We start from the raw sequence: 24,868 nt of genomic DNA, 5'->3' as shown, positions 1-24,868 counted from the left end.
CCCCAAGCATCCCAATGGAAAATCATCAAGGGAATACACAACTCCTCTCATTTGGGAAGAGACCCATTAATCTCCTTAGTTGTTAGTCTTTTTAGGAATTGGCCTGTCACGGGTTATGAAGGAAGTCACCAGATCTATGTTGCAACAACACCTCTGGGGGAAGGCTTAGGCCACCTCCACTCCTCCAGCTCATCCAAAGGTGAGGCACACACCCTAGAGAGGACTGACACATAGACTTCACACAAATGCTCCCATATGAGGGATATAAATACTTCCTGTGCTCTGTGGACACCTTCACTGGTTGGATAGAGGCTTAGCTTGCTAGAACAGAAAAAGCTCAAGAGGTAGTAAAAAGCCCTACTAAAGGAAATTATCCTGAGTTGGGCTTCCCACGTCTCTGCTGAGTGATAATGGTCCATCCTTTATTGCAAAGCTTACTCAACATCTGTCTTCTGCCTTGAGAATTCATTAGCACCTCTAGAGCTGCCTGGAGACTCCAATCCTTAGGAAAGGTTGGGCTAATCAAAACCCTTAAAAAAATCTTGGCCAGGGGCACCTGGGTGACTCAGTCGTTAAGCGTCTGCCTTCAGCTCAGGTCATGATCCCGGGGTCCTGGGATGGAGCCCCACATCGGGCTCCCTGCTCCATGGGAAGCCTGCTTCTCCCTCTCCCTCTTCCCCTGCTTGTGTTCCCTCTCTCACTGTGTCTCTGTCAAATAAACAAATAAATTCTTTAAAAAAAAAAAATCTTGACCAAACTTTGCCAGGAAACCTCAGAATCCTGGACAAAACTCATGCCCATAGCCCTCTTGAGAATGAGAATGGCCCCAAAAACAGACCTCCAACTCAGCCTTTTTGAAATGTTATATGGGAGAACTTTCTTGACAGCAGATCTGTTGCTTGATTCAGAAACCTATGAAATTATAAAACATTTAATTAATCTAGGACAGGTACAGCAGGCTATCATAGACTATGGCAACAAAGTTTTGCCTATACCTAAGAAAGAGCCGGGACATGGTTTTTTTAAAAACCTGGAAGGAGGGCTCACTTTCAGATCTATTAGACCCCAAATGGAAGGGACTCTACCAGGTTCTTCTTAGCACCCCAATGGCAATTAAGCTTCAAGGCATAACTAGCTGGATTAATTTGTCTAGAACAAAACCAGTGGTAGGGCGCCTGGGTGGCTCAGTTGGTTAGAATAAAACCAGTGGCTCCAGACTCCCTACAACCAAAGACTAAAGATATTCTATCCCATTCCTATAAGCCTGTGGAAGATCTACGTATATCTTCAAAAAGATGACTGGTTAACATCTTACTATGAATAACTGTTTTGTATTGTTAGCTATTGTCTGGATTTTTCTTATACTACTCCTTGCAAACCTTTGCCTACTTGGACCTTTAGATTGATTTTCTTGTTAATTCTGACATGATCCTAAAAATCACCTTTTCATCTTGTTCTCATCACTGCTCTAACTTGTGCAGGTCTACAGAGGTAGAGGGAAAATTATCTCGTAAGTCTTTCCAACATAATCTCCCAGGGGAATAACCTTTCCAGCTGTTGGATCTGTCATTTACAGCCTCAAAAAGACCCTTCTTACCCTTGTTTTATCCCATGCTTTCTCTCAGTATAACTCTCCTCCAAAAAAACTATACTGGACCTAGTTCCTCTCCCCTAGAAGGTATGCTTGTTGGCCCAAATTGGACATGTGTGGATTTAATCCATCCCACCACCTGAGACATCTCAGGAATTAATTTTTACTTAAGTTCTGAGTCTGTGCTGCCAAATAACACCAAAGACAAACCAAAAGATGGGTCAGCTGCCAAATAACGGCACCTCCTCAGAGAGTAAAAACTCTTGGACCATCAAACAATTTTCCAGTGTCACAGTTCAATGAGCTAAGTACAAAATGTGGTATGTCTGCTTAGAAAATAAAAATAGGGACACCTGGGTGGCTCGGTCAGTTATGCGTCTGCTTCAGCTCAGTTCATGATCTCAGGGTCCTGGGATTGAGCCCCACATCAGGCTCCCTGCTCAGCAGAGAGCCTGCTTCTCCCTCTGCCTGCCACTCCCCGGCTTGTGTGCTCTATCTCTGACAAATAAAACCTTAAAAAAAAGAAAAGAAAGAAAAAGGATGCAGATTGTGATATCACCCATTGGGTTTGTGCCAGATCCAGCTACCCACAAAAAACCCCAATATTATATCTATGTTTTGGATCATGGCCCAGGGGGACACCACAGCACATTGATGATCACTCTAATTTTACCCACCTCAACTGTGCTCATAAATTTCCCAGAATAAAAGGAGGACCTCTACACACCAATTGCACACACAATAACTCTTTCAGGTGGGCCCAGCAGCTCCAGAAACTGGAAACAGTGAGTTATCCCATAACCTTATGTGCCCTTCCCAATTATCTCCTCACAACCTACAGGAACCAATCTTTTTTTTTTTAAGATTTTATTTATTTATTTATTTGAGAGAGAGACAGAGAGAGCACAAACAGGGCTTGGGGCAAAGGGAGAGGGCGAAGCAGGCTCCCCGCCAAGCACAGAGCCTGACCATGGGACCTTGATATCACGACCAGAGCCAAAGTAAGACACTTAACCAGCTGAGCCACCCAGGCGCCCCCTACAGGAATCAATCTTTACGCAATCGGTATGGCTACAGGTTTCTTTGCATTGATAACCTCGAACCTCAGGGCAGTTACACCCTGGGGTATGTGGCTCCCCCAGGAGTCTGCATATAAAATTCTACCCAACCCCATACTAGAGCCTGAAGGGCAATAGGCCTTGCATTTGCTGGAATAGTAGGTACCCTTGGTGCTAGCCCCTTGGGGGGGATTTGCACATCATGTAATCACCCTGTGAAATCTGACAGCAGTATTAGATAAACTAGCTTTTACCACCGCGTCTACTTTCTCAGATCTCGCCAAGCCACACCAATCTTTGGCCAATGTGGTTATGGACAACAGGCTGGCTTTGGATTACTTATTGGCTGAATAAGGTGGAGTATGTGCTATCATTAACAGAACATGTGGCACTTGTATCAACAGCACTGGACAGGTAGAAGAAAACATCCAAAAATTATATGACCAAGCCAAATGATTCCACCAAATGACCTAAGGGGCTGATACCACTAATGATATTTAGAATGCTGTACGTGGGGTGCTTCCATCTATAACCTGGTTCTTGACCCTTTTAGGTCCACTAGTGGTTATATTGCTACTTGTACTTTTTGGACCTTGTTTGTTTAACTTTCTTGTCAAATTGGTCTCTTCCAGACTCCAACAACTTCATCTCTAGATGATGATGTGCCAGGGATTCCAAACCCATCTCCCATGAAGATGAAACCAGCCAACACCCCCAGGAACAATCCACAGCTTCCTTCTACTCCCCACTGTCCATCCAGTTTTCCTAAAACTTAGATAACAAGGACTTCTGGAGCCCTCAGTCAGGATCAATGTCCCACACCAACATGAAGTAGTTACAGAAGGGCTGTCACCCATTTTCCCTTAAGAGATTTTAAGGCCCCAGAGTCCTTGGGGGAATGTTAGAGTAGGCAGTCAGTTAGGCTTTACCAGGATGCCTGGAGGCCAGCAAAGGGTAAGTCAAGGCCCATTATCAGAAAAGTTAGAAACCCATCCTGGTAGCATTCCACAAACAAAGCCACAAGAAGCCAGATCAAACCAGACAGGCCTAAGATAAAGAAGGCCAGAGACCCTGACCAAGCAAGGGAGAAAAGGTATGAAACCCTGCTCCCCCAAAAATCCGCTCCCAAATAATAAATACTCCACTCCCTAGTTAACAACTGTCAAAGAAGGATAGAGACCAAACCCCACCCACACTTCTTGAGAGTGTACTCTCTCATTAACAAACTCTTCACATGCACCACTCAACCATCCATCCTTGAATTCTTTTCTTGTGATGAGACCAGTAGCCTCCAGCAACGGGACCTCAGGACCCAGAGGTCTCCCCAGTTCACTCAGCAATGTATTGATGTGGCATACTTCATTGTTGTCTTATTTTAAGAAATTGCCACAGCTACCTGAACCTTCAGTAACTACCACCCTGATCAGTCAGCAGCCATCAACATCAAGGAAAGACCCTCCACCAGCAAAAAGATTCCACTTGAAGTTCAGATGATAAATAGCATATTTTAGTAATAAATTATCTTTAAGGGATGTACATTTTTTGACATAATGCTATAGCATATTTAATAGACTACAGTATAGTGTAAACATAATTTTATATGCACTAGAAAACCAAAAAATTCATTTGACTCACTTTATTGCCATATTTGCTTTATTGCCATGGTCTGGAACCAAACCCAAAGTATTTCCAAGGCATGCCTATATAATAAAAAAAAAATAATTTGATATAACATTTGTCTAATTAAATTGAGAAAATCATCCAGAAAAGTGGAACAAGAAGACAAAAGAGACAGAAAATAGAACAGACAAATAAGAAAAAACATAATTCAAGATCAAACATCTGAATAACGAATTTCCAAAAAAGAAGAGATACAGTGAGGGAGGGGAAAGAAAGAGGAAATTAGCAACTAAATAATACCAGCAAAAACTGCAAAACGGAAGAACATAAAATAGAAGAAAGAAAATTATTAAGTAAATAATACCAGAAAAACTTCCAGAACTGAAAGACATATGTTTCAAGATGAAAAACAGCCAACCTAATACCACCAGCTCAATAAAAATGAGAAAACACCCATAACCAAGATACGTGATTGTGTCTGAAAACACTGGGAATAAAGAGAAAGACCTAAAACTTCTTGAGACACAACAAAACAGAAACAGGTTACACATAAAGAAATTAGTCACCTGAGGACGAAGTAGGTAAATGTCTCCCTATTCCTTGACTTCAGCCCAGTGTGACTGATTTTGTACTCTGGCTTCCAGAATTGTAAGACAATAAATTTGTGTTGTTTAAAAAACAAAGGGAAGGAAGGGAAGGAAGGGAAGAAAGGAAGGAAGGAAGGAAGGAAGGAAGGAAGGAAGAAAGAAAGAAAGAAAGAAAGAAAGAAAGAAAGAAAGAAAGAAAGAAAGAAAGAAAGAAAGAAAGAAAGAAAGAAAAGAAAGAAAGAAAAATGTCAGTCACCTATAAAGAACAGGAATCATAAGGTAGGACTTCTCAGTGGCAATACTAGAAGCTAAAACACGGTGAAACAAACCCTCTAATATTCTGACTAAAAATTATTTTCAACGGAGAATTCTATACTGTTAGAATAAAGACAGTTAAGACATGCGAGTTCTAATGAAAGGGGGGGGGAGGCACCTGCCTGCAACATTCGTCAAGAAACTCTTGGGGGATTATGTTCCACAAAATGGTGGTATCAAAGCAAGTAAAGGGAAGATAGATTCAGGAAATAGAGGATCTTCTCAGGAATGAAGCAGAGCACTTTCCAGAATGACAGTGAAGGAAATCCCAGGAGATTATTTGAATGCAGTGCCTCTGGAACTTTGATGTGCATAGGAATCAATGGGAGGGGCGCCTGGGTGGCTCAGTCAGTTAAGCGACTGCCTTCGGCTCAGGTCATGATCCTGGAGTCCCGGGATCGAGTCCCGCATTGGGCTCCCTGCTCGGCGGGGCGTCTGCTTCTCCCTCTGACCCTCCTCCCTCTCATGCTCTCTGTCTTTCTCGCAAATAAATAAATAAAATCTTTAAAAAAAAAAAAAGAAGGAATCAATGGGAGATCTTGCTAAAATACAGATTCTGAATCAGTAAGTCTGGATAGAGCCCGAGATTCCGAATTTTTAACAAGCTCTCCTCAGAATGCTGATGTTGATGGTTCTGGTGTAGAAAACACGATCCAAATTGTAACAAGATTTACAAAGAAACAATGAGAGAAACTGATTTCCTTCTGAGAGATAATTAAGGATGAATTAGTGTCAGGCAATAACAGCATAGTGGAGGAGGGAGAGATGGAAAAGAGGAATATAAGGATTAATCTTTTAAATATACACAAATCAAGGAAAAACGAGGGTTTGGGTGAGGCCCAGTGTTGCCACTAGTAAACACCTGAGAAGGACGTCCGGACCACCTTAACGGATCCAAATTCAGGACTCTGGGGTCTCAGGAGCACCCCCAGCGATAACTTGCGCGGGGAGGCAGGGAGGCGGCGTGCCAGCGGCAGCGCCCTCAGACCCTGCGCGCGAGTGGGCGGAGCTTCGCCGGCCCCGCCTCGGACCTTGCGGGGCAGGGCACAGGCGAAGCCTTTCCCCTTTACTGGCGCGGCCGCGGCTGCGCAGGGACTCAGATGGGAGTCTCTTGAACCGGAAGCAGTCGGCGGCGCTCGGAAGCAACGGCGAGACGCGGGATTTCGCTGGCACGGCAGCTACAGAATGGCCGGCGGCGGCGGGAAGCGCAGGCCCGGCGGGGAGGGGCAGCAGGTACTGCTACAGAGGATGTGTGGGATGCGCAAGGCGCTTTGGGTGATAAGGCACCAAGGGGCAGCACGTTGCATTTATCCAGTAATCATTGAGTGGCTGCTGTGTGCCCCGGAACGGAGGTCTGAGCCAGGGCCGCTGTTTCCCGCTCTGCTGGGGTTTGGAGCAAAGAACTAGCGCCTTGGCATCTTCTGCCGTCCTCCCGGTGCGGTTCCTGGGGAAACCGATTAAGACAACCAATGTTTCATTCGTTCAACCATCAACAAATTGATTGGAAACCGATTATACGCCAGGCACTGTGCCGGGCGCCGCGGTTTCAAGATGCATCGTGCCGCCACTGCCCCACGTACAGCCCCCAGCCCGCGGAAGCTGGGCACAGTGAATATATATTTTACTGTAAATTTTTTTGTTTGGCATTGTAACGTTGTTGTGTCAGAAGTGCCGTGGAAACACTGAAGGAGGATCTAAGTCCCAGGGGGTTGCTAAAGAAATCTTTTAGGACAATTCAAGTTGGACATGGCTCTTGAAGGCAGAAAGGAGACATAAGGGATAAGAAATAGAAATAAGTATAGAGGATGTTTGGGTACAGCGGGATTGGGCCTGGCTGGAGTCGGAGATGGGAAAGAAGGACCTGATCATAAAGGCACTAATGAGGGGGAGGGGGGCATAAAGTATGTGCACGTTCTCATACTTTCTTTTATACGATTTCAGAAGTTCTATAACTACTGCTGTAGCAATTAGGACAGTCAGGCAGGAGAGAAGTGTCATTGTGATAAGGACAGTTTTCAGAATTACTCCGTCTGTATTATAAACTGGATAGAGCAGGACAATGTCACAGTGTCAGGGAGCTTAATTAACTGTTAGAGGGCCCTGTTCTGGACATTGCTTATATTGGGACATGCTTTCTAGGTAAAGAATAAAGGATGAGTATAGCCTATGAAGGGGACAGCTGCCCTAAATTCTAGTTATTGGGGATTTGAGGATGCTGAAATAATGTGTGAGTTAAGACAAAGCTGAAAAAATCTTTATTTCCCATTGAAGTTGCTATAAACTGCTTTGACTGAGTGATAGTATTAGAAATAAAATACCCAAAGATGAAAATTAGTCTATAGAGGCCATAGCTAAAGCTAGCATTTCAGTATTATGTGCTACGACTATTCTGTGTGTTTTTACCAACAACTTATTCCTCCTAACAACCCTGTGATATAGGTACTACACGTCCTTTTTGTAGATGAGAAAATAAGGCACAGGTTAAGTAACTTCCCCAAGGTGACAGCTGGAAAGAAGAAGGGTCAAGAGTCATTAGGAAAAACTGCCTTTCAGCAAGATAGATTAAGGCTTTTCTTTCTAACATCTTAAGTTTGAACCAGTCTGAAAGCCTAACCAAAGACTGCTATAAAAACATAATGGAGGATAGCTCAGCACTTGATATGTTCCTACTGTTCTGTATGTAACTGGAGAAGCAGCATTAAGTGGATGAATCTGTGCTTTGCAGCCGGCCCACTGGGGTTTAACTGCTCCTCCACTTTCTAGACCTAAGGAAAGTTACTTCAGTTTTCTCATCTGTAAAATGTGGATAATAGTATCTAGTTCATAAGGGAGTTATGAGTTAATTCACAGAAAGTGCTTAGAACAATGACCTGGCACATGGTAAGTGTGTAATAACTATTATTTAGTATTATTACTTACAGTTTTTACTGTTACTTACTATCAGCATCCATATTTCAGCAGGCTTTTTGTTCAATTTAATTTTTTTATGACCTCAGACACATTATAATCCTTGGCATAATAAACTGTTTATTGGTCAATGCATGGTCCTCTTTTACCTTATTTAATAATATAAAAAACACCTGTGAACCCATTGCCCTACCCCAGAACTAAAACCCTGACAATAAATAGCTCTACATGTGTTCCTCACCTATCTTTTCTGCCTAACTTCCTGTCACCCCCTTTTATGTAGCTACCATCCTCATCCTTGTTTCCCTTGCCTCCTTTTTATAGCTTTATCACAAACAGTATTTGTTGTTTTTGAATTTAAGAAGGCTATCGTGCTACATATAAACTTCAAGGACCTTTTTCCTTCATTCAACAGTATACTATTAAGACTGATCTGTATTGTGTGGCTCTATTTCCTTTTCACTAAGCGGAATATTCAGTTGTTTGAAATCCTTTAACTTTGCATCCTCCTGTCAATAGGCATTTTCATTTGTTCTCTTTTCTGCTCTTAGAAACAGTGTTATCCAAGAACATTCTTGTATGTCATCAAATTCATAGATATATTGGTAGACTTTGATACATAAAGTAACATCAATAAACTTGAGCCTGCTGGGAGAATGGAAGAATATAAATATGGGAAACATCTAGAATTTTTCAACCTCACACTATAGACATTTTGAGCCCGATTAAGTGTTTGTTAAGGGCGCTAACCCTGTGCATTGCAGAATGCTTAGTAGCAGCATCCCTGGCCTCTCTCTACTCCACTAAATGTCAGCACCCTCTCCTAAATTTGTGAGAGCTAAAAAGTTCTGACATTACTGCATGTGTCCCCTGGGAGACAAAATCACTCCTGGTTGAGAAGCACTGATACAGGTGGAAAGGAAGAATAAAAAGGAAGAAACTTAATCCAAAAAGAAAGGATCTAGGTTCCTAGAAAGAGAAAACTGATTGCTACTTACAAAACTACAGATATGTAACCTCCAACTCAGAATTTTATCTCTTTTTTTAAGATTTTATTTAAGAGAGAGAGAAGGAGGAGAGGGAAAGGGAGAAGCAGACCCCCCTGCTGAGCAGGGAGCCTGACATGGGACTTGATCCTGGGAAGGGATCATGACCCAAGCCGAAGGCAGATGCTTAACCGACTGAGCCACCCAGGCACCCATCAGCATTTTATCTTCATAGAAATTTATCAAATAGGCATTATAAAACCTAGTGTACTTACACAATGAACATATTGCAGAAATATTAGAGATTGAGTTTAATAACCTAGTCCTGACATTAAAGGGCCTTTTCTGAAATAATTATTTTAGCTGGTAAATCCCCTTTTATCCAGTTATTTCTGACAGTTGGCTTCTGGTGTGATCACTGAATCTATTTAAACAAAAAAGGATGATGACCTATTTACCCAAAGAAGGCAAAACCTTCCTATTCCTTATTCTTCCTGTTCTTCACCTTTTCTTTTATACTTGTTTTTTATTTTCGGTTTCCGTTATCTTAGAGAAACATTTAAAGACTTGCCGTGTGCATCCTTCTTGACTGCTCTGTATTACACTGTTTTCCTTTTTTCTTTGCCCAAAAGAATCCCCAGATTTTTTCAGAAGTACCATTTGTAGAGTTTTAAGGAAAACATGTTTCTCAGAGTTGGGTGAACAAAAATGAGCAATAGTGTTAACTTTTGGAGAAACAAAGTTTTGTATGCTGATTTTCAGTGTGAAAAAACAGTTGATGTGAAGAAGAGTAAATCCTGTGAAGCTGATGTCTCCAGTGACCTTCGAAAAGAAGTAGAAAATCATTATAAGCTTTCTCTGCCTGAAGATTTCTATCACTTCTGGAAGTTCTGTGAAGAGCTTGATCCTGAAAAGCCAGCTGGTGAGTTGCTCCAGAATCATTCTCCTGCTTCTACCAATGGAAAAGACAGTAGGAAACTGGACCAAGGATCTTAACAGTTCACAGAAAATGAACTTTTTCAAAGATGTTTCTAAGAGAAATATAAAATAATGCTATAATAATATGTGACTATCACCTGTTATACTGGCAAAGGTAAATAATTTCACAATGTGCTTTGATGAGGGTTTGAAAGAAAACAAGTGCTTTGATAGGTGGCAGGAGTTTTAGTATGACTTAGCAGTTCTGCTTCTAGGAACTTAGGGATTAGGTGAACTAAAAATTATGTTCAGTGATATTTATTGAAACAAAAATGGGAAATGGCCTAAAGCCCATAATTAATATATCTATCAGTGGATATTCATTGTTTTAAAGGAACAAGGTAGATTTTAGATAATGATAAAATATTGTGCCTGAAATATTTCAAGTGAGAAACAAAATATGTATAGAGTATGCTACCATTTGTATTTTTTTAAAAAGTCAACGACACACATATTCTTATGTACTTTCTCTGTGCTTATACTGTCTTTGAGAGGGTGCACAAAGAACTGATAATGGTTGTGACAAAGTTACTTTTCACGTGTTTTCACAGGTGGGAGAGAAGTACTCCCATATACTACTGATGGAAGTGTGGATTAGATAACAATGAATTTTGGCATAATAGTAAAACACTTAAACTGTGCAGCAACTTGTCTAAAAATATTCATGACTGCACAAACATGTATTATTAGCAAAGGGGTGCCTGGGTGGCTCAGTGGTTAAGCATCCAACTCTTGATTTTGGCTCAGGTCTTGATCTCAGGGTCGTGAGTTCAGGCCCCATGTTGGCCCCATGCTGGAGCCTACTTAAAACAAAAACAAACAAAAAAACCATGTATTAGTTAAAGATATTCACTGGAGCATTGTTTAGAAGAGTAAAAAAATTAGAAGCAGTAAATGTCTATCAATGGAATATCATGCAGCTATTAGAAATTATGAGAAAATATTTAATGGCATGGAAAAATAATCAGAAAATTTAAGTGAAGACGAATGGAAAACAAAAAAAAATTACAAAACAGCATCGCTTCCTTTAAAATATCTCTATATTGGGCGCCTGGGTGGCTCAGTTGGTTAAGCGACTGCCTTCGGCTCAGGTCATGATCCTGGAGTCCCTGGATCGAGTCCCGCATCGGGCTCCCTGCTCGGCGGGGAGCCTGCTTCTGCCTCTGACCCTCCCCCCTCTCATGTGCTCTCTGTCTCTCATTCTCTCTGTCTCAAATAAATAAATAAAATCTTTAAAAAAAAAAAATCTCTATATTTATATATATTCATACAGGGAGGAAAACATTGTTATTGTATACCAGACTATTAACTTTGTTACCTGTAGGCTAATGAGATGGGTGACTTTAGGTTTTTTTGTTGCTTTAGAAATTGGTGTATGCTATCCTAAGCTCCAGCAAAGCTGAACTATTTTTCCCCTTTCTAAATAAACTGTTTCTAGGCCTTTATTCATGATGTTACCGCTTCGAAGAATTTTCTTCCTCTCTCCATCCCCACCTCCTCACATATCCAGGTCCTGCCTGGAGTGCTTATTCTCTCACAAAGAAGCAACAAGGACCCATCTGATGTTATAAAAGCATATTTTGAACACAAACGTTTGACGCTTACATTCCATGACTCTGGTTTTATTTAGCAATCTCCCTTTGTGATCTGTGGAGGGAGAAAGAAGATGGAATCATCTAGGATGAGGGTTGGCCAGAGACAAGGGAATTGAGAGTGATGGTTAGCTGAGGTAGAGGGAAGAGAAAGGACTGTTTTCATTAAATACATTTTTTATTAAATAAACTGTTTACCCTACTTAATGCACATTCACTTACTGTCTATCTTGTCTCTCCCTTAATATGGGTGTGCTACAAATATTTGAGGCTAACAACAACATAGTAATGAGACAAGGTAAGTGTTCGAAGCTCTTATGTGCCCATGAGAATACAAAACAGTCTTACTTTGGCCAAAATAAGAAATAGCAGTATGTTTGAAATGTAATCAGTGATAAATTTAATAGAAAATCTTAAATGTAAGTGCCACATTTTCATTGCTCTGATTTTTCATTGAGTATTTATAACTGTCTTCAAATGTAACTGAAGCTCTTTTAGTTTGGAAGCGTTTTTTTTTTTTAAGAAAATTGCTTAGAAATAGTTTACAAATAAAAGACATTATTTCCTATCTGCCTTCAGAAAGTTTCTGTCTAAATAAACTTACTTAATTTATAGATTCACTTTCCACAACCCTTGGACTTCGATTAGTGGGTCCTTATGATATCCTTGCCGGAAAACATAAAATGAAGAAAAAATCAGCAAGCCTGAATTTTAACCTTCACTGGAGATTTTACTATGATCCTCCTGAGTTCCAGACCATTATTATTGGAGATAATAAAACTCAATTCCACATGGGGTATTTCAGGTAAAGGATCTTTTCTTCTCTAAAATGCAGCTACTGGGCCTTCTAGTGAGTATGAATAGACATTCACTGGACTCACCCAAGATGAAGGACATATTTTCCTCTTATTGGTGGATACATAGGCATCTGATGTTCTTGATATTACCATTCTAACCTGCCTTAGGATGAGTGAACTCTTTAAGTTGAACCTCACTGGTTTTTCCTTTGTGGTTATAAACTTTTTTTTACCTTTTGGGTTTGGGAGCGCTCTTTTAGCGCAAGGAAGATAATCTGGAGTTGCCATCACTTAAGTTAGCCATGTGCTTCCAGGGGCCATAGAATTAAGAATGTGCTTTGGAGTCAGAGTGGTTCTATTATCTGAGAGACTGTGTGCTGGTCATCTTTAGTCATTGTGACTTTCTGTGACTCAGTTTCCTCTTGTAAAAATGAGGATAATAATTGTACATACCTAACAGGAATATTAAGAGAATTAAATGGGGGGGGGGGTGCCTGGATGGCTCAGTCGGTTAAACGTCTGCCTTCGGCTCAGATCATGATCCCAGAGTCCTGGGATCAAGTCCCGCATCGGGCTCCCTGCTCAGCGGGGAGTCTGCTTCTCCCTCTCCCTCTGCCTGCCGTTCCCTGTGCTTGTGCACGCTCTCTCTCTCTCTCCAAAAAAAAAAAAAAAAAAGGATTAAATGGATACATGCAAGATGCTTGGAATGTTAAGAAATAGAAGTAGCTTGAGAGATAAAAATACCTTGTCCACTTCTACCAGTAGAGATGCTGTTGTTTAAGGATTAACTGTAGGATAATAGAGGAAGTAGAAGGAACATGCCTAGCAAGAAGGATTGTGGTACCATAGAATGCACACAGGGCTGAGGATTGAGTTATATGAATTCTGCTTTTGGCTTTGCCATTAACTTACTAGGACCTTGGCTGAGTCATTTTATCTCTCAGTGTTTCCTTGATTGTAAAATAAAAGGATTTATATATATATATATATATATATATATATAGTTTCTCCACCTTTTTTTTTTTTGTCCACAGACTATAAAACTGGTAGAGAGGATCGCATATAATTTTCCCTCCTTTTGACAGGCCTTATTCCCCCTTTCTTTGTATTTAGGTATAAAAGTAACTAGGTCTAAGAATTTTAATTTTAGGATCTATTATATAAGTAAGATTTGTTGTAGATATTCCTAAGAAACTTAGAGCTTAAGTTTCTTAGGAACCTGGCAAATTTGTCCCAATTTCTTAAAAACCTACAGACATAAATTGTTGTGTATAAGCCTAAAATTCTACTTGCCAGATAGATTATGGGCAGCTAAATTTTTAATATCTTTTGCTTAAACAGGGATTCTCCTGATGAACTTCCTGTATATGTTGGTACAAATGAAGCAAAGAAAAACTGCATAATTGTTCAAAGTGGAGATAATGTGTTTGCTGCAATCAAGTAAGAAAATATTTTAATCCCTTTCCTATTTATAATATTTGTTTACAATTTTTATACTACTCTCTCAGTCCATCACTGAGGGACATTGAGGTAACTCCAAAATTTTAGATTTCTAAAGATCATGTCCATGACTTTTGCAGATACTCTTATCCACACTTCTGCAACTTTTCACCAAAAAAAATACCTCTTATGTAATTACTTATTTTATTTAAGGAAAAGATTACTTTATCTTGACTTCATTAGTCCCATAGCAAAACCAAAAGATTTTTTTAGACATTTTAAACAGCATCCTCAAGAGTTCATTATAAGAACCCATTGTTCTAACAAAGATTTAATACAGTAAAACCAGGTGCTTGTAAATTGTTGAATCACACACCTGAAACTAATATAACACTATATGTTGACTACACTAGAATTAAAAAAAAAAAGTCAGGTGCTCCTGAAATCCTTGGGAGGTTCAGTGGAGCTGACTGAGTCTCCCGGAGCGCCGGTTGTGTGGCAGCACCGGCTCGCTCTGCCACCACCAGGAAGCTGAGAAGTCAAGGTCCGCTGCCGTGAGTGGCTCTAGGACCACACTGTCTTGGATTTAACCTGTGGTAGTAAGAGGGGTGCCCTGTCTCTGTCTCTCACTGGGAAGGAAGCTAAGGACCAGGCGCTGAAATCTCCGCTGCCCCTGCTGCAGAACCTCGGATGCCCTTAACTGGACTCACTGGTAAAAACAGACACACAGTCTCCACCTAGTATCTCTTCCTGCCTTTCAGTTTTCAAGGAATTGTTTCTGTTTGAGAGAAGCTAGGCCCCACATGGAGCCTGAGCTGAAGAGTAGTCTGGGAGGTGTAGCAAGCTCTTCTGTGAAGGGGGTTCGGAGTGGAGCCTCGTGAGCCAGTCCACACTCTGCCAGCCACAGACATGATTTGAAGCTTCTCACCCCAGCTGGGCGGTTCATGTTGTAATAAAATGAAGAAAGCCATCTTTGTCAACTTAGCTATAAGTAGGCCATGTTTTCTGTGACGTCTTTTAATACCCTATTTAAAAAAGACTTACATTCTCTGTGACTTAACAGTGCCAATTTGCAGTAAACAGAATTTAAACTAAGTCAGCCAGTGCCCCCTCTAGACTGCTACATACCAACCCATGTATCCAAAAGAGCAACTGTATGGTAGATGTCCAAAAACAGTTCTTTGTCTCCTGATACCTCTTAAGTTTTTTATAAAATGTTTCTTGTTATTTATAATTTATTACTCTTTTAAGCTGTTTAGATTTATTCAGTTTAAATTGGTGGTATCTTTATTAGAAACTATAGTTATTGTCTGTCTCTCACATTAACATACAAGTCCCATGAGGGCAGAAAGACTTTTCCTTGTGCGCAGTACCTGCCCTGTAATAGATGCTCCATAAATAATTGATTCATTCTCCAAATACTTGGGCATGCAAAAATGCCTAATTTTTCATTAGTCTATTAGTCTTACTAAAAATCTTTTTAAAAAAGAAAGATACAGTGGTTGTCTAAAATAATCCAAGACTGTTCGGGGTTTTTGTTTTGTTCTGTTTTGTTTTGTTTTTTAGCTTATTGGAGAACACAAAAGGAAAAAAGAAAAACAAAAAACATTGGTGATTAATTTATAATTTAGGTGACGACCAGGAAGTATTTGAGTACTTAATGTTATTTCCTTCCTTTTCTTAAATGAACTAATGAGAACACTTAGTTTATTTCTGTATCAACCTGAATAAGGTCTTTTTAAGGAAGACCACTTGTAATAAATTATTTTTATGCCCAGAGAAACTGGTTCTCTTTGTGTAAGATTTAATAATAGCCAAAGAAAAGGGTGCCTGGGCTCAGTCAGTTAAGCATCTGCCTTAGGCTCAGGTCATGAACTCAGGGTCCTGGGAAAGAGCCCCATGTCAGGCTCCTTGCTCAGCAGGGAGTCTGCTTCTCCCTCTGCCTCTGCCCCTATCCCCACCACCCCCCGCTCATGCTCTGTCTCTCAAATTAATAAATAAAATCTTTAAAAATAATAATAGCCAAAGAAATACAAATTCAGCCAGCAAAAATTGGTAAAGATTAGAGGATGGTAATACTCATTGATGGTTAGGATGTAAGAAATCTTACTGGTAGAAGTGTTAATTAAAACCTTTATAGAGGGGTGCCTGGGTGGCTCAGTTGGTTAAGCTACTGCCTTCGGCTCAGGTCATGATCCTGGAGTCCCGGGAGTCCCGCATCAGGCTCCCTGCTCAGCAGGGAGTCTGCTTCTCCCTCTGACCCTACCCCCTCTCATGCTCTCTCTCTCTCTCTCATTCTCTCTCAAATAAATAAATAAAATCTTTAAAAAAAAAAAAAACAGCCTTTATAGAGAGCAGTTGGAATAAGGTTATTTAAATATTTTTTAAAGATTTCTCGGGGCACCTGGGTGGCTTAGTCGGTTAAGCGTCTGCCTTGGGCTCAGGTCGTGATCCTGGGGTCCTGGGATCGAGCCCCGCATTCTGCTCTGCGGGGAGCATGCGTCTTCCTCTGCCTCTGCCTGCCACTCCCCCTGCTTGTGCTCTCTCTCTCTCTGTCAAATAAATAAATAAAATCCTAAAAAAAAAAAAAAGATTTCTTGACAAATAATTAACATTGCCAGGTATTGAGCTAAGTAAACATTTATATCCTTAAATCAGCAATTCCATTTCTAGCTATTTATCTTTTTTAAGATTTTATTTATTTATTTGAGTGAGAGAGCGTGTGCACGTGCACAAGTCGGGGAGGAGCAGAGGGAGAGGACTAGCAGACTCCACGCTGAGCACGGAGCCCAATTCAGGGCTCGATCCCACAACCCCGAGATCATGACCTGAGCCAAAATCAAGAGTCAGTGGCTTAACCGACTAAGCCACCCCGGCACCCCTCGCTATTTATCTAAAGAAATTTTGGACAGGTACACAGGTATATGTATATATTAGAGATTATTTATAAAAATGAAAAACTGGAGAAAATACCACTACTCAGAAATAGGGAAAATTAGGTAAATATGGAATGTCAGTACACTATAATACCAGGTTATTGATTTGTTGATATGGAAAGATTTTTATTATATTATGTGAAGAGGTCAAATAAAAGAATATGGATGATTCCATTTTCATATGGTCTATAAAATACTTATCTTTGGACCACAAAAATTAAGAATTTTTTTCTTTTCATTTTTTTTTCCCCCTCTAAAATGATTGTAGCAGTAGTTTTGACCTCACAGACCTCCTGCAAGGTTTCAGGGACCCCACAGGGTCCCCAGACCATTCTTTGATAACTGATATTTAGTTAATGGTTTCAAACCTGTGTATCAGAACTTCATGAGTTACTGGTTAAAGGTACTTTACCTTGAGCTCTACAGGACTTACTTCTAGAGATGCCACTTCAGTACATCTAGACTAGGACTCAGGAATGTCTTTTTAAAATACGTGTTATGAGTATATCTAAATGTAGCCCAAAATTATACTTCTATAATTTTAATTAAGTTTAAATGAACATTTGAAATGAGTGAACATTCATTTAATGAATGCTTACTTTGTGCAGGCCCCAAAACAATGTAAAACATTTGGTACTTAGTAAAAGAATAAATGTGGCCAGTACCTCATCATGGGTCAACTTGTTAAATAATCTTTTTTCCTTTTGCCTGCTGCCCCCACATTTTCTGCCACCCTACCTTGCTATACTGGGTAATATGGATTTATTACTATAGGCAGTGATTTTCAGACATAAGTTCTGAGTACTTTTTTTTTTTAATTTCATTTTCTTGATTATATTTGTTCAAAATTCCATTGATTACAATAGTTATTGATAATATGTGCTTATAATTTTTTTAATTAACATATAATGTATTATTGGTTTCAGGGGTAGAGGTCAGTGATCCATCAGTCTTATATTGTAACAACCAGTGCTCATTACCTCACATGCCCTCCATAATGTCTATCACTCAGTTACCCCATTCCCTCCACCCTCCTCCCCTCCAGCAATCCTCAAAACTGTTTCCTATGATTAAGAGTCTTTTATGGTTTGTCTCCCTCTCTGGTTTCATCTAGTTTCATTTTTTTCTTCTCTTCCCCTATGATCCTCTGTTTTGTTTTGTTTTTTAACTTTATTTTATTATGTTAGTCACCATACATCATTAGTTTTTGATGTAGTGATCCATGATTCATTGTTTTCACATAAAACTCAGTGCTCCATGCAGTACATGCCCTCCTTAATACCCATCACTGGGTAAACCTATCCCCCCACCTTCCTCCCCTCTAAAACCCTCAGTTTGTTTCTCAGAGTCCATAGTCTCTCATGGTTCATCTCTCCCTCCGATTCCCCCCCTTCATTTTTCCCTTCCTTCTCCTAATGTCCTCCATGCTATTCCTTATGTTTCACAAATAAGTGAAACCGTATGATAATTGACTTTCTCTGCTTGACTCATTTCACTTAGCATGATCTCCTCCAGTCCCATCCATGTTGATGTAAAAGTTGGGTATTCATCCTTTCTGATGGCTGAGTAATATTCCATTGTATGTATGGACCACATCTTCTTTATCCATTCATCTGTTGAAGGGCATCTCAGCTCTTTCCATAGTTTGGCTGTTGTGGACCTTGCTGCTATGAACATTGGGGTGCGTATAGCCCTTCTTTTCACTACATCTGTGTCTTTGGGGTAAATTCCCAGTAGTGCAATTGTTGGGTCATAGGGTAGCTCTATTTTTAATTTTTTGAGGGCTCTCTGTTTTGTTTCTTAAATTCCACATATCAGGGTGCCTGGGTGGCTCAGTTGGTTAAGCGACTGCCTTCAGCTCAGGTCATGATCCTGGAGTCCCTGGATCGAGTCCCGCATCGGGCTCCCTGCTCGGCGGGGAGCCTGCTTCTCCCTCTGACCCTCCCCCCTCTCATGTACTCTCTCTCATTCTCGCTCTCTCAAATAAATAAATAAATCTTTTAAAAAAAAAAATTCCACATATCAGTGAAATTATATGATAATTGTCTTTCTCTGATTGACTTATTTTGCTTAGCATAATACCCTCTAGTTCCATCCATGTCATTGCAAATCACAAGATTTCGTTTTTTGATGGCTGCGTAATATTCCATTATATAATATACCATCATATCTTCTTTATCCATTCATCTGTCAGTGGACATCTGGGCTCTTTCCATAGTTTGGCTTTTGTGGACATTGCTGCTATAAACATTGGGGTGCAGGTGCCCCTTCAGATCACTACATTTGCATTTTGGGGGTAAATACCCAGTAGTGCAATTACTGGGTCTTAGGGTAGCTCTGTTTTCAACCTTTTTTTTTTTTTTAAAAGATTTTATTTATTTATTTGACAGAGAGAGACACAGCGAGAGAGGGAACACAAGCAGGGGGAGTGGGAGAGGGAGAAGCAGGCTTCCCGCGGAGCAGGGAGCCCAATGCGGGGCTCGATCCCAGGACCCTGGGATCGTGACCTGAGCCGAAGGCAGACGCCTAACGACTGAGCCACCCAGGCGCCCCCTGTTTTCAACTTTTTGAGGAACCTCCATACTGTTTTCCAGAGTGGCTGCACCAGCTTGCATTCCCACTAACAGTGTAAGAAGGTTCCTCTTTCTCCCCTCATCCTTGTCGTTTCCTGACTTGTTAATTTTAGCCATTCTGACCAGCGTGAGGTGGTATCTCATTGAGGTTTTGATTTGTATTTCCTTGATGCCGAGTGCTGTTGAGCATTTTTTCATCTGTCTATTGCAGAAATGTCTGTTCATGTCTTCTGCCCATTTCTTGATTGGATTACTTGTTCTTTGGGTGTTGAGTTTGATAAGTTCTTTATAGATTTTGGATACTAGCCCTTTATCTGATATGTCATTTGCATATATCTTCTCCCATTCTATCAGTTGTCTTTTGGTTTTGTCAACTGTTTCCTTTGCTGTGCAGAGCTTTTTATCTTGATGAAGTCCCAATAGTTCATTTTTGTCCTTGGTTCCCTTGCCTTTGGAGACGTGTCAAGCTCAGAGTACTTTTAACCAGTAATCCAGGAGATTCTGATACATATTCAGGTTTGCAGCCATAATCTAAACAGCAGTTATCAAACAGTGGTGTGTGGACTCCCAGAGGTGCCTAACACTTTTTTACCAGGCCTGTGAGTTCAAAACTATTTGTGATAATATGTCATTTTTGCACCAGTGGCACAAAGGTAATGGTGGGTAATACTGATGGTACGTTGGCAGAAATCAAGGCGGTGGCACCAGATTTGCAGTTGTCATTGTATTACTCACAGCAGTAATATAATGCGAATGTCATTTAAGAAGCTCAGTGATGAAGCAGTAAAGATATTAGATCTCTACCTTTGAGTACACACATTTGTTTAACATTTCATGTGATGAAATGGGAAGTACATGGAAAGCACATCTGCATACTCAAATGTTAAGGTCTGTCTCAAGGAAAATGGTCTTGTGAGATTGAGTTGGGAGCTGAACTTCACTTACTTGACAGAGTGACTGACAAACTGGATGTTCTGACATGGGTATTTGGCAGACATTTTCTCAAATGAGCCAAGAAAACAACTGTGACTATATTTGTTGTCAGTGATAAAATTTAAGATTTCAAAAGCAAAAATTAGAGTTAAGGAAACTTAACTCTAATGGTGTAGCCACCATTGTGAACTTGATCACTTCTCATTACCTAAAAACTTTTTAATGAGATTTTTTTTTCACATTATGACATAATGGAGAGAATATTTTATTTTTTAAATTTTATTTTAATTCCAGTGTAGTTAACATAGCGTTATATTAGTGTCAAGTGTACTAGAGTCCTTCAGCAATTCCATATATTACTCTGTGCTCATCAAGATAAGTGTACTCTTAATTCCCTTTACATATTCCCCCACCAGCACCTCCCTTGTGACCATCCATTTGTTCTTTATAATTAAGGATCTAGGTTTTTTTGGTTTGTCTTTTTACCCCTTTGTTCATTTGTTTCTTAAATTCCATATATGAGTGAAATCATAAGGTATTTGTCTTTCTCTGACTGGCTTATTTCACTTAACATTATACTCCCTAGATCCATCCATGTTGTTGGCAAGGATTTCATTCTTTTTTAGGGCTGAATAATATTCCATGGTATATATGTACCACATCTTCTTTATCCATTCTTCTATCGATGGACACATGGACTGCTTCCATAATTCGGCTATTGTAAATAATGCTGCAGTAAACATATAGGGGGGTATATATATCCCTTCAAATTAGTGTTCTTTGGGTAAATACCAAGTGGTGTGCTTACTAGATCATATGGTAATTTTATTTTTAATTTTTTGAGGATCCTCCATACTGTTTTCCACAGGGCCTGCACCGGTTTGCATTCCCACTAACAGTGCATGAGGGTTCCTGTTTATCCATGTCCTCACCAACACTTGTTTCTGTGTTGGTGATTTTAGCCATTCTGATTGGTGTGAGGTGGTATCTCATTTTATTTATTTATGTACGTGTATTTGTATGTATGTATATGTGTATGTAATCTCTACACCCAGCATGGGGCTCAAACTCACAACCCCAAGATCAAGAGTCACATGCCCTTCTGACTGAGCCAGCCAGGTACCCCTCATTGTAGTTTTGATGTGCATTTCCTTGATGAGTGATGTTGAGCATCTTTTCATGTGTCTGTTGGCCATCTGTATGTCTTCTTTTGAGAAAGGTCTGTTCATGTCTTCTGCCTGTTTTTTAATTGGATTATTTGTGTTTTGGGTGTTGAGCTGTATAAGCTCTTTATATATTTTAGACACCAACCCTTTATCAGATATGTCATTTGCAAATATCTTCTCCCATTCAATAGCTTGTCTTTTAGTTTTGTTGATTTTTTCCTTTCCTGTGCTGAAGCTTTTCATTTTGATGTAGTCCCAGTAGTTCATTTTTGCTTTTTTTCCCCTTGCCTCAGGGGACCTATCTAGAAAGCTGTTGTTACAGCCGATGTCAGAAAAATTATTACCTGTGCTCTTTCCTAGGAATTTTATGGTTTGAGGTCTCACATTTAGGACCTTAAGCCATTTTGAGTTTATTTTTGTCTATGGTGTAAGAAAGTGGTCCAGTTAGTTTCATTCTTTTGCAGATAGCTGTCCAGTTTTCCCAGCACCATTTGTTGAAGGGACTTTTTCCCCCACTGCATATTCCTGCCTTCTTTGTTGAAGATTAATTGACCATACAATTTTGGGTCTATTTCTGGGCTTTCTATTCTGTTCCACTGATCTGTGTCTATTCTTAAGCCAGTACCATACTATTTTGATTACAACAGTTTTGTAGTATAACTTGAAATCCGGAATTGTGATACCTCCGGCTTTGTTTTTCTTTTTCAAGATTCCTTTGGCTATCTGTGGTCATTCGTGGTTCTGTAACAAATTTTAGGATTGTTTGTTCTAGTTCTGTGAAAAATGCTGTTGATATTTTGATAGGGATTGCATTAAATCTGTAGATTGCTTTGGGTAGTATGGACATTTTAACAATATTTGTTCTTCCAATACATGAGCATGGGAATGTCTTTCCATTTGTTTGTGTCATCTTCAATTTCTATAATGGAGAGAATTTGATAAAGTGAAAAATTTTTAAATTTGTAAGATCTGCATAACTTACTGAACCAATATTTTCCAAATGACCACTGAAGGATTCATTCAGTCCAAGGTATATCCCAGCAGATTTAATGTAACAGAGTATAAAATGTTCATGGTGGTTGTTTCAGTTTGCATATTTCAACTGTAAGCATCACAAAGCAGGGTATTGGAGGGTAGGTTTGAAGCCAAGAGATCAAAACTTAATAAACTGATACAGAAATAGTCATAATAATGGGATAAGTACAGGAAGACAACTACTAAGTGCCTTAAATAGTGGTGGAAGTCTTCATAGAAAGGATATTTTACCTAGACCTTTTACATAGAAAAGATATTTACCTCTAATGTATAAGAACTTACTAAAAGAATGGGAAGAGGTCTCACCTGAGTGGCCCAGTCGTTAAGCGTCTGCCTTCGGCTCAGGTCATGGTCCCAGGGTCCTGGGATCAAGCCCCGCATCGGGCTCCCTGCTCCACGGGAAGCCTGCTTCTCCCTCTCCCACTCCCCTTGCTTGTGTTCCCTCTCTTGCTCTGTCTCTCTCTGTCAAATAAATAAACAAAATCTTAAAAAAAAAAAAGAATGTGAAGAAAGGTGTTCTAGGCAAGGGAATAGTATGTGCATGGAAGTATGAAAACAGGTGGCACAGAGTACTTGAAGGCCTATATGCCCATATGCCAGACAGGGTAAGGAAGACATAAAGATTGATTCACCTAGGCCTGACATAATCAATTTGCTTGTTATGGTTAATGTAAATACATTCTCTTGATATACAGCTGGTTAAGATTGAAGGTAACATTAGGTGTAATATATGTACTGTAATCTGAAGACAGTGATTTTGGTGGTCTTGGATTCTGTGCACTTAATCTACTCATACTAATTCTATGAACTGGGTAGGTTGATAATCCTGTGTGACTCAGTTTCCTTATTTGTAAAATGGGGATAAGAATAGCACCCACTCTAAATGTTCTAGGCTCTTTACAGTGCCCAGCCTGTAGCAAACTGTCAAATGTTAGCGGTGAAGAGAGGCAAGTTTCCTCCTGGGTGTCTAGAGGTGGCTATAGAGGAAGGGGTTTGAGTTCTGTGTCCAACTGAGTGCTGCTTCCAGCTCTCCGTTTTACACTTGACCTTCTTCTGCTGGCAAAGTCTTAACCTGCCTATGATAAAACATGAAATTATTTCTGTAACTGGCATTAATGTATTGTACTTTTCACATACTTTAAAATTATTTCAGGGGTGCCTGGGTGGCTCAGTTGGTTAAGCATCCAAGTCTTGATTTCGGCTTGGGTCGTGATCTCAGTGTCATGAGATGAGCCCCACGACAGGCTCTGTGTTGGGCATGGAGCCTGCTTGGGATTCTCTTTCTCCCTCTGCCCCTCCCCATGCTTGCTTGTGTGCACTCTCTCTAAAAAAATAAATAAATAAAATTATTTTGGATTGTGCTTTTGTATAAGCTTATAAAATAGCTTTGATTTCCTTTTGTAGTTTCTAAATTTACCTTAACACAAATTTGTAGATAACATTTGAAAAAAATCTGCTGATCTTAAGTATTTTAAGTATCCTCTGGCTCTTTTTAAAAAATTCTTTTCGGTATCTACATACTGTTTTCCTCTGTTATGCCACACTTCTCCAAAGCAGTATGCCATATGTTAATGTCAAGTGATACGGCTTAAAATTGGTTTGAATCTCAGCTTTTGAAATACGTTTTATATCTTTATTATAGACATTACAGGGACAATACAAACTTGAATCATGTTTGCTGTTTCTGTGACTGATAGCTTTTTTATTAATAATTGCCTTTCTCTTGTTGGAAGAAGTCTATTAGGGGTTCTGAGAGAACTGTTGGTAATTATTCTGCAGTTTTTCTCTTGCATGGAATTTGATGTCTATAATGTACTCCCTTAACTTCCCAAGGTCTACGTCCTTAGTACAGGGGCCTGCATAATAATGAGGGCTTTTACTTCTTTTTCAGATTATTTCTGATGAAAAAACTTAAGGAAGTAACAGATAAAAAGAAAACTAGTCTCATGAAAAACATAGATGAGAAACTAACAGAAGCAGCCAGAGAACTGGGGTACCCACTGGAACAGAGAACCATGAAGATGAAACAGAGAGATAAGAAAGTATGGTTTAAATCTGTTAGTCTCAGACTGTTTTGCTACCTAATAGGATTTTTTCCTCTCTTGATTCCTTCCCACCTACACCTTATCCTTCTCTCCTGCCCCATCCTGAGGAGAGCTAGATGTCACCCGTCAGGGGCTCCCTCCAGGGCTGTCCAGCCTCTGGATTGCTAGAAGGATGGCATCGGAGCAGGGCTTGGGTGGCTCTCATAAGTTGTTAGGCAGGCTGAGGCACGCGAGCAGATAGCGCTGCTCTGGCTGCTAGCTCATGCCAGGACTTCCCACTCTTTTCATCTTGTTTTACCAGTTATTCAT

At 40.0% G+C, this 24,868-nt stretch overlaps 1 protein-coding gene and 1 long non-coding RNA gene across 6 annotated transcripts in view; one reads left to right on the top strand and one right to left on the bottom strand.

Annotated features, from left to right (window-relative positions):
• The window catches only part of LOC135363672 (uncharacterized), a 206,467-nt gene extending 200,281 nt beyond the window's left edge, over nucleotides 1–6,186 (bottom strand). Inside the window, exons 1-2 of the long non-coding RNA XR_010409632.1 lie at nucleotides 6,034–6,186; nucleotides 4,285–4,349 (exon numbers count right to left, since the gene is read on the bottom strand). This is a non-coding gene — a long non-coding RNA (uncharacterized LOC135363672). The remainder of the gene's footprint in view (nucleotides 1–4,284; nucleotides 4,350–6,033) is intronic.
• A 69-nt stretch (nucleotides 6,187–6,255) lies between these two features.
• LOC123848095 (histone PARylation factor 1) overlaps nucleotides 6,256–24,868 on the top strand; it is a 33,885-nt gene continuing 15,272 nt past the window's right edge. For 4 of the 5 annotated variants that reach the window (XR_010409631.1, XR_010409630.1, XR_010409629.1 and 1 more), the window contains exons 1-5: nucleotides 6,256–6,404; nucleotides 9,827–9,986; nucleotides 12,250–12,439; nucleotides 13,773–13,871; nucleotides 24,406–24,556. Coding sequence is in view for 2 of the 5 variants with exons in the window: in XM_064585290.1 (XP_064441360.1) it covers nucleotides 6,357–6,404; nucleotides 9,827–9,986; nucleotides 12,250–12,439; nucleotides 13,773–13,871; nucleotides 24,406–24,556 (648 nt within the window). In the remaining 3 variants the exon portion in view is untranslated. The remainder of the gene's footprint in view (nucleotides 6,405–9,826; nucleotides 9,987–12,249; nucleotides 12,440–13,772; nucleotides 13,872–24,405; nucleotides 24,557–24,868) is intronic. The other variant, XM_064585291.1, reaches the window with a different exon arrangement.

The sequence above is a fragment of the Mirounga angustirostris genome, unplaced genomic scaffold (assembly GCF_029215605.1).
Source record: "Mirounga angustirostris isolate CCGP_5_RB_7025 unplaced genomic scaffold, mMirAng1.0.hap1 SCAF_2, whole genome shotgun sequence".
NCBI lineage: Eukaryota > Metazoa > Chordata > Mammalia > Carnivora > Phocidae > Mirounga > Mirounga angustirostris.
This window is presented reverse-complemented; position numbering and strand designations above follow the sequence as displayed.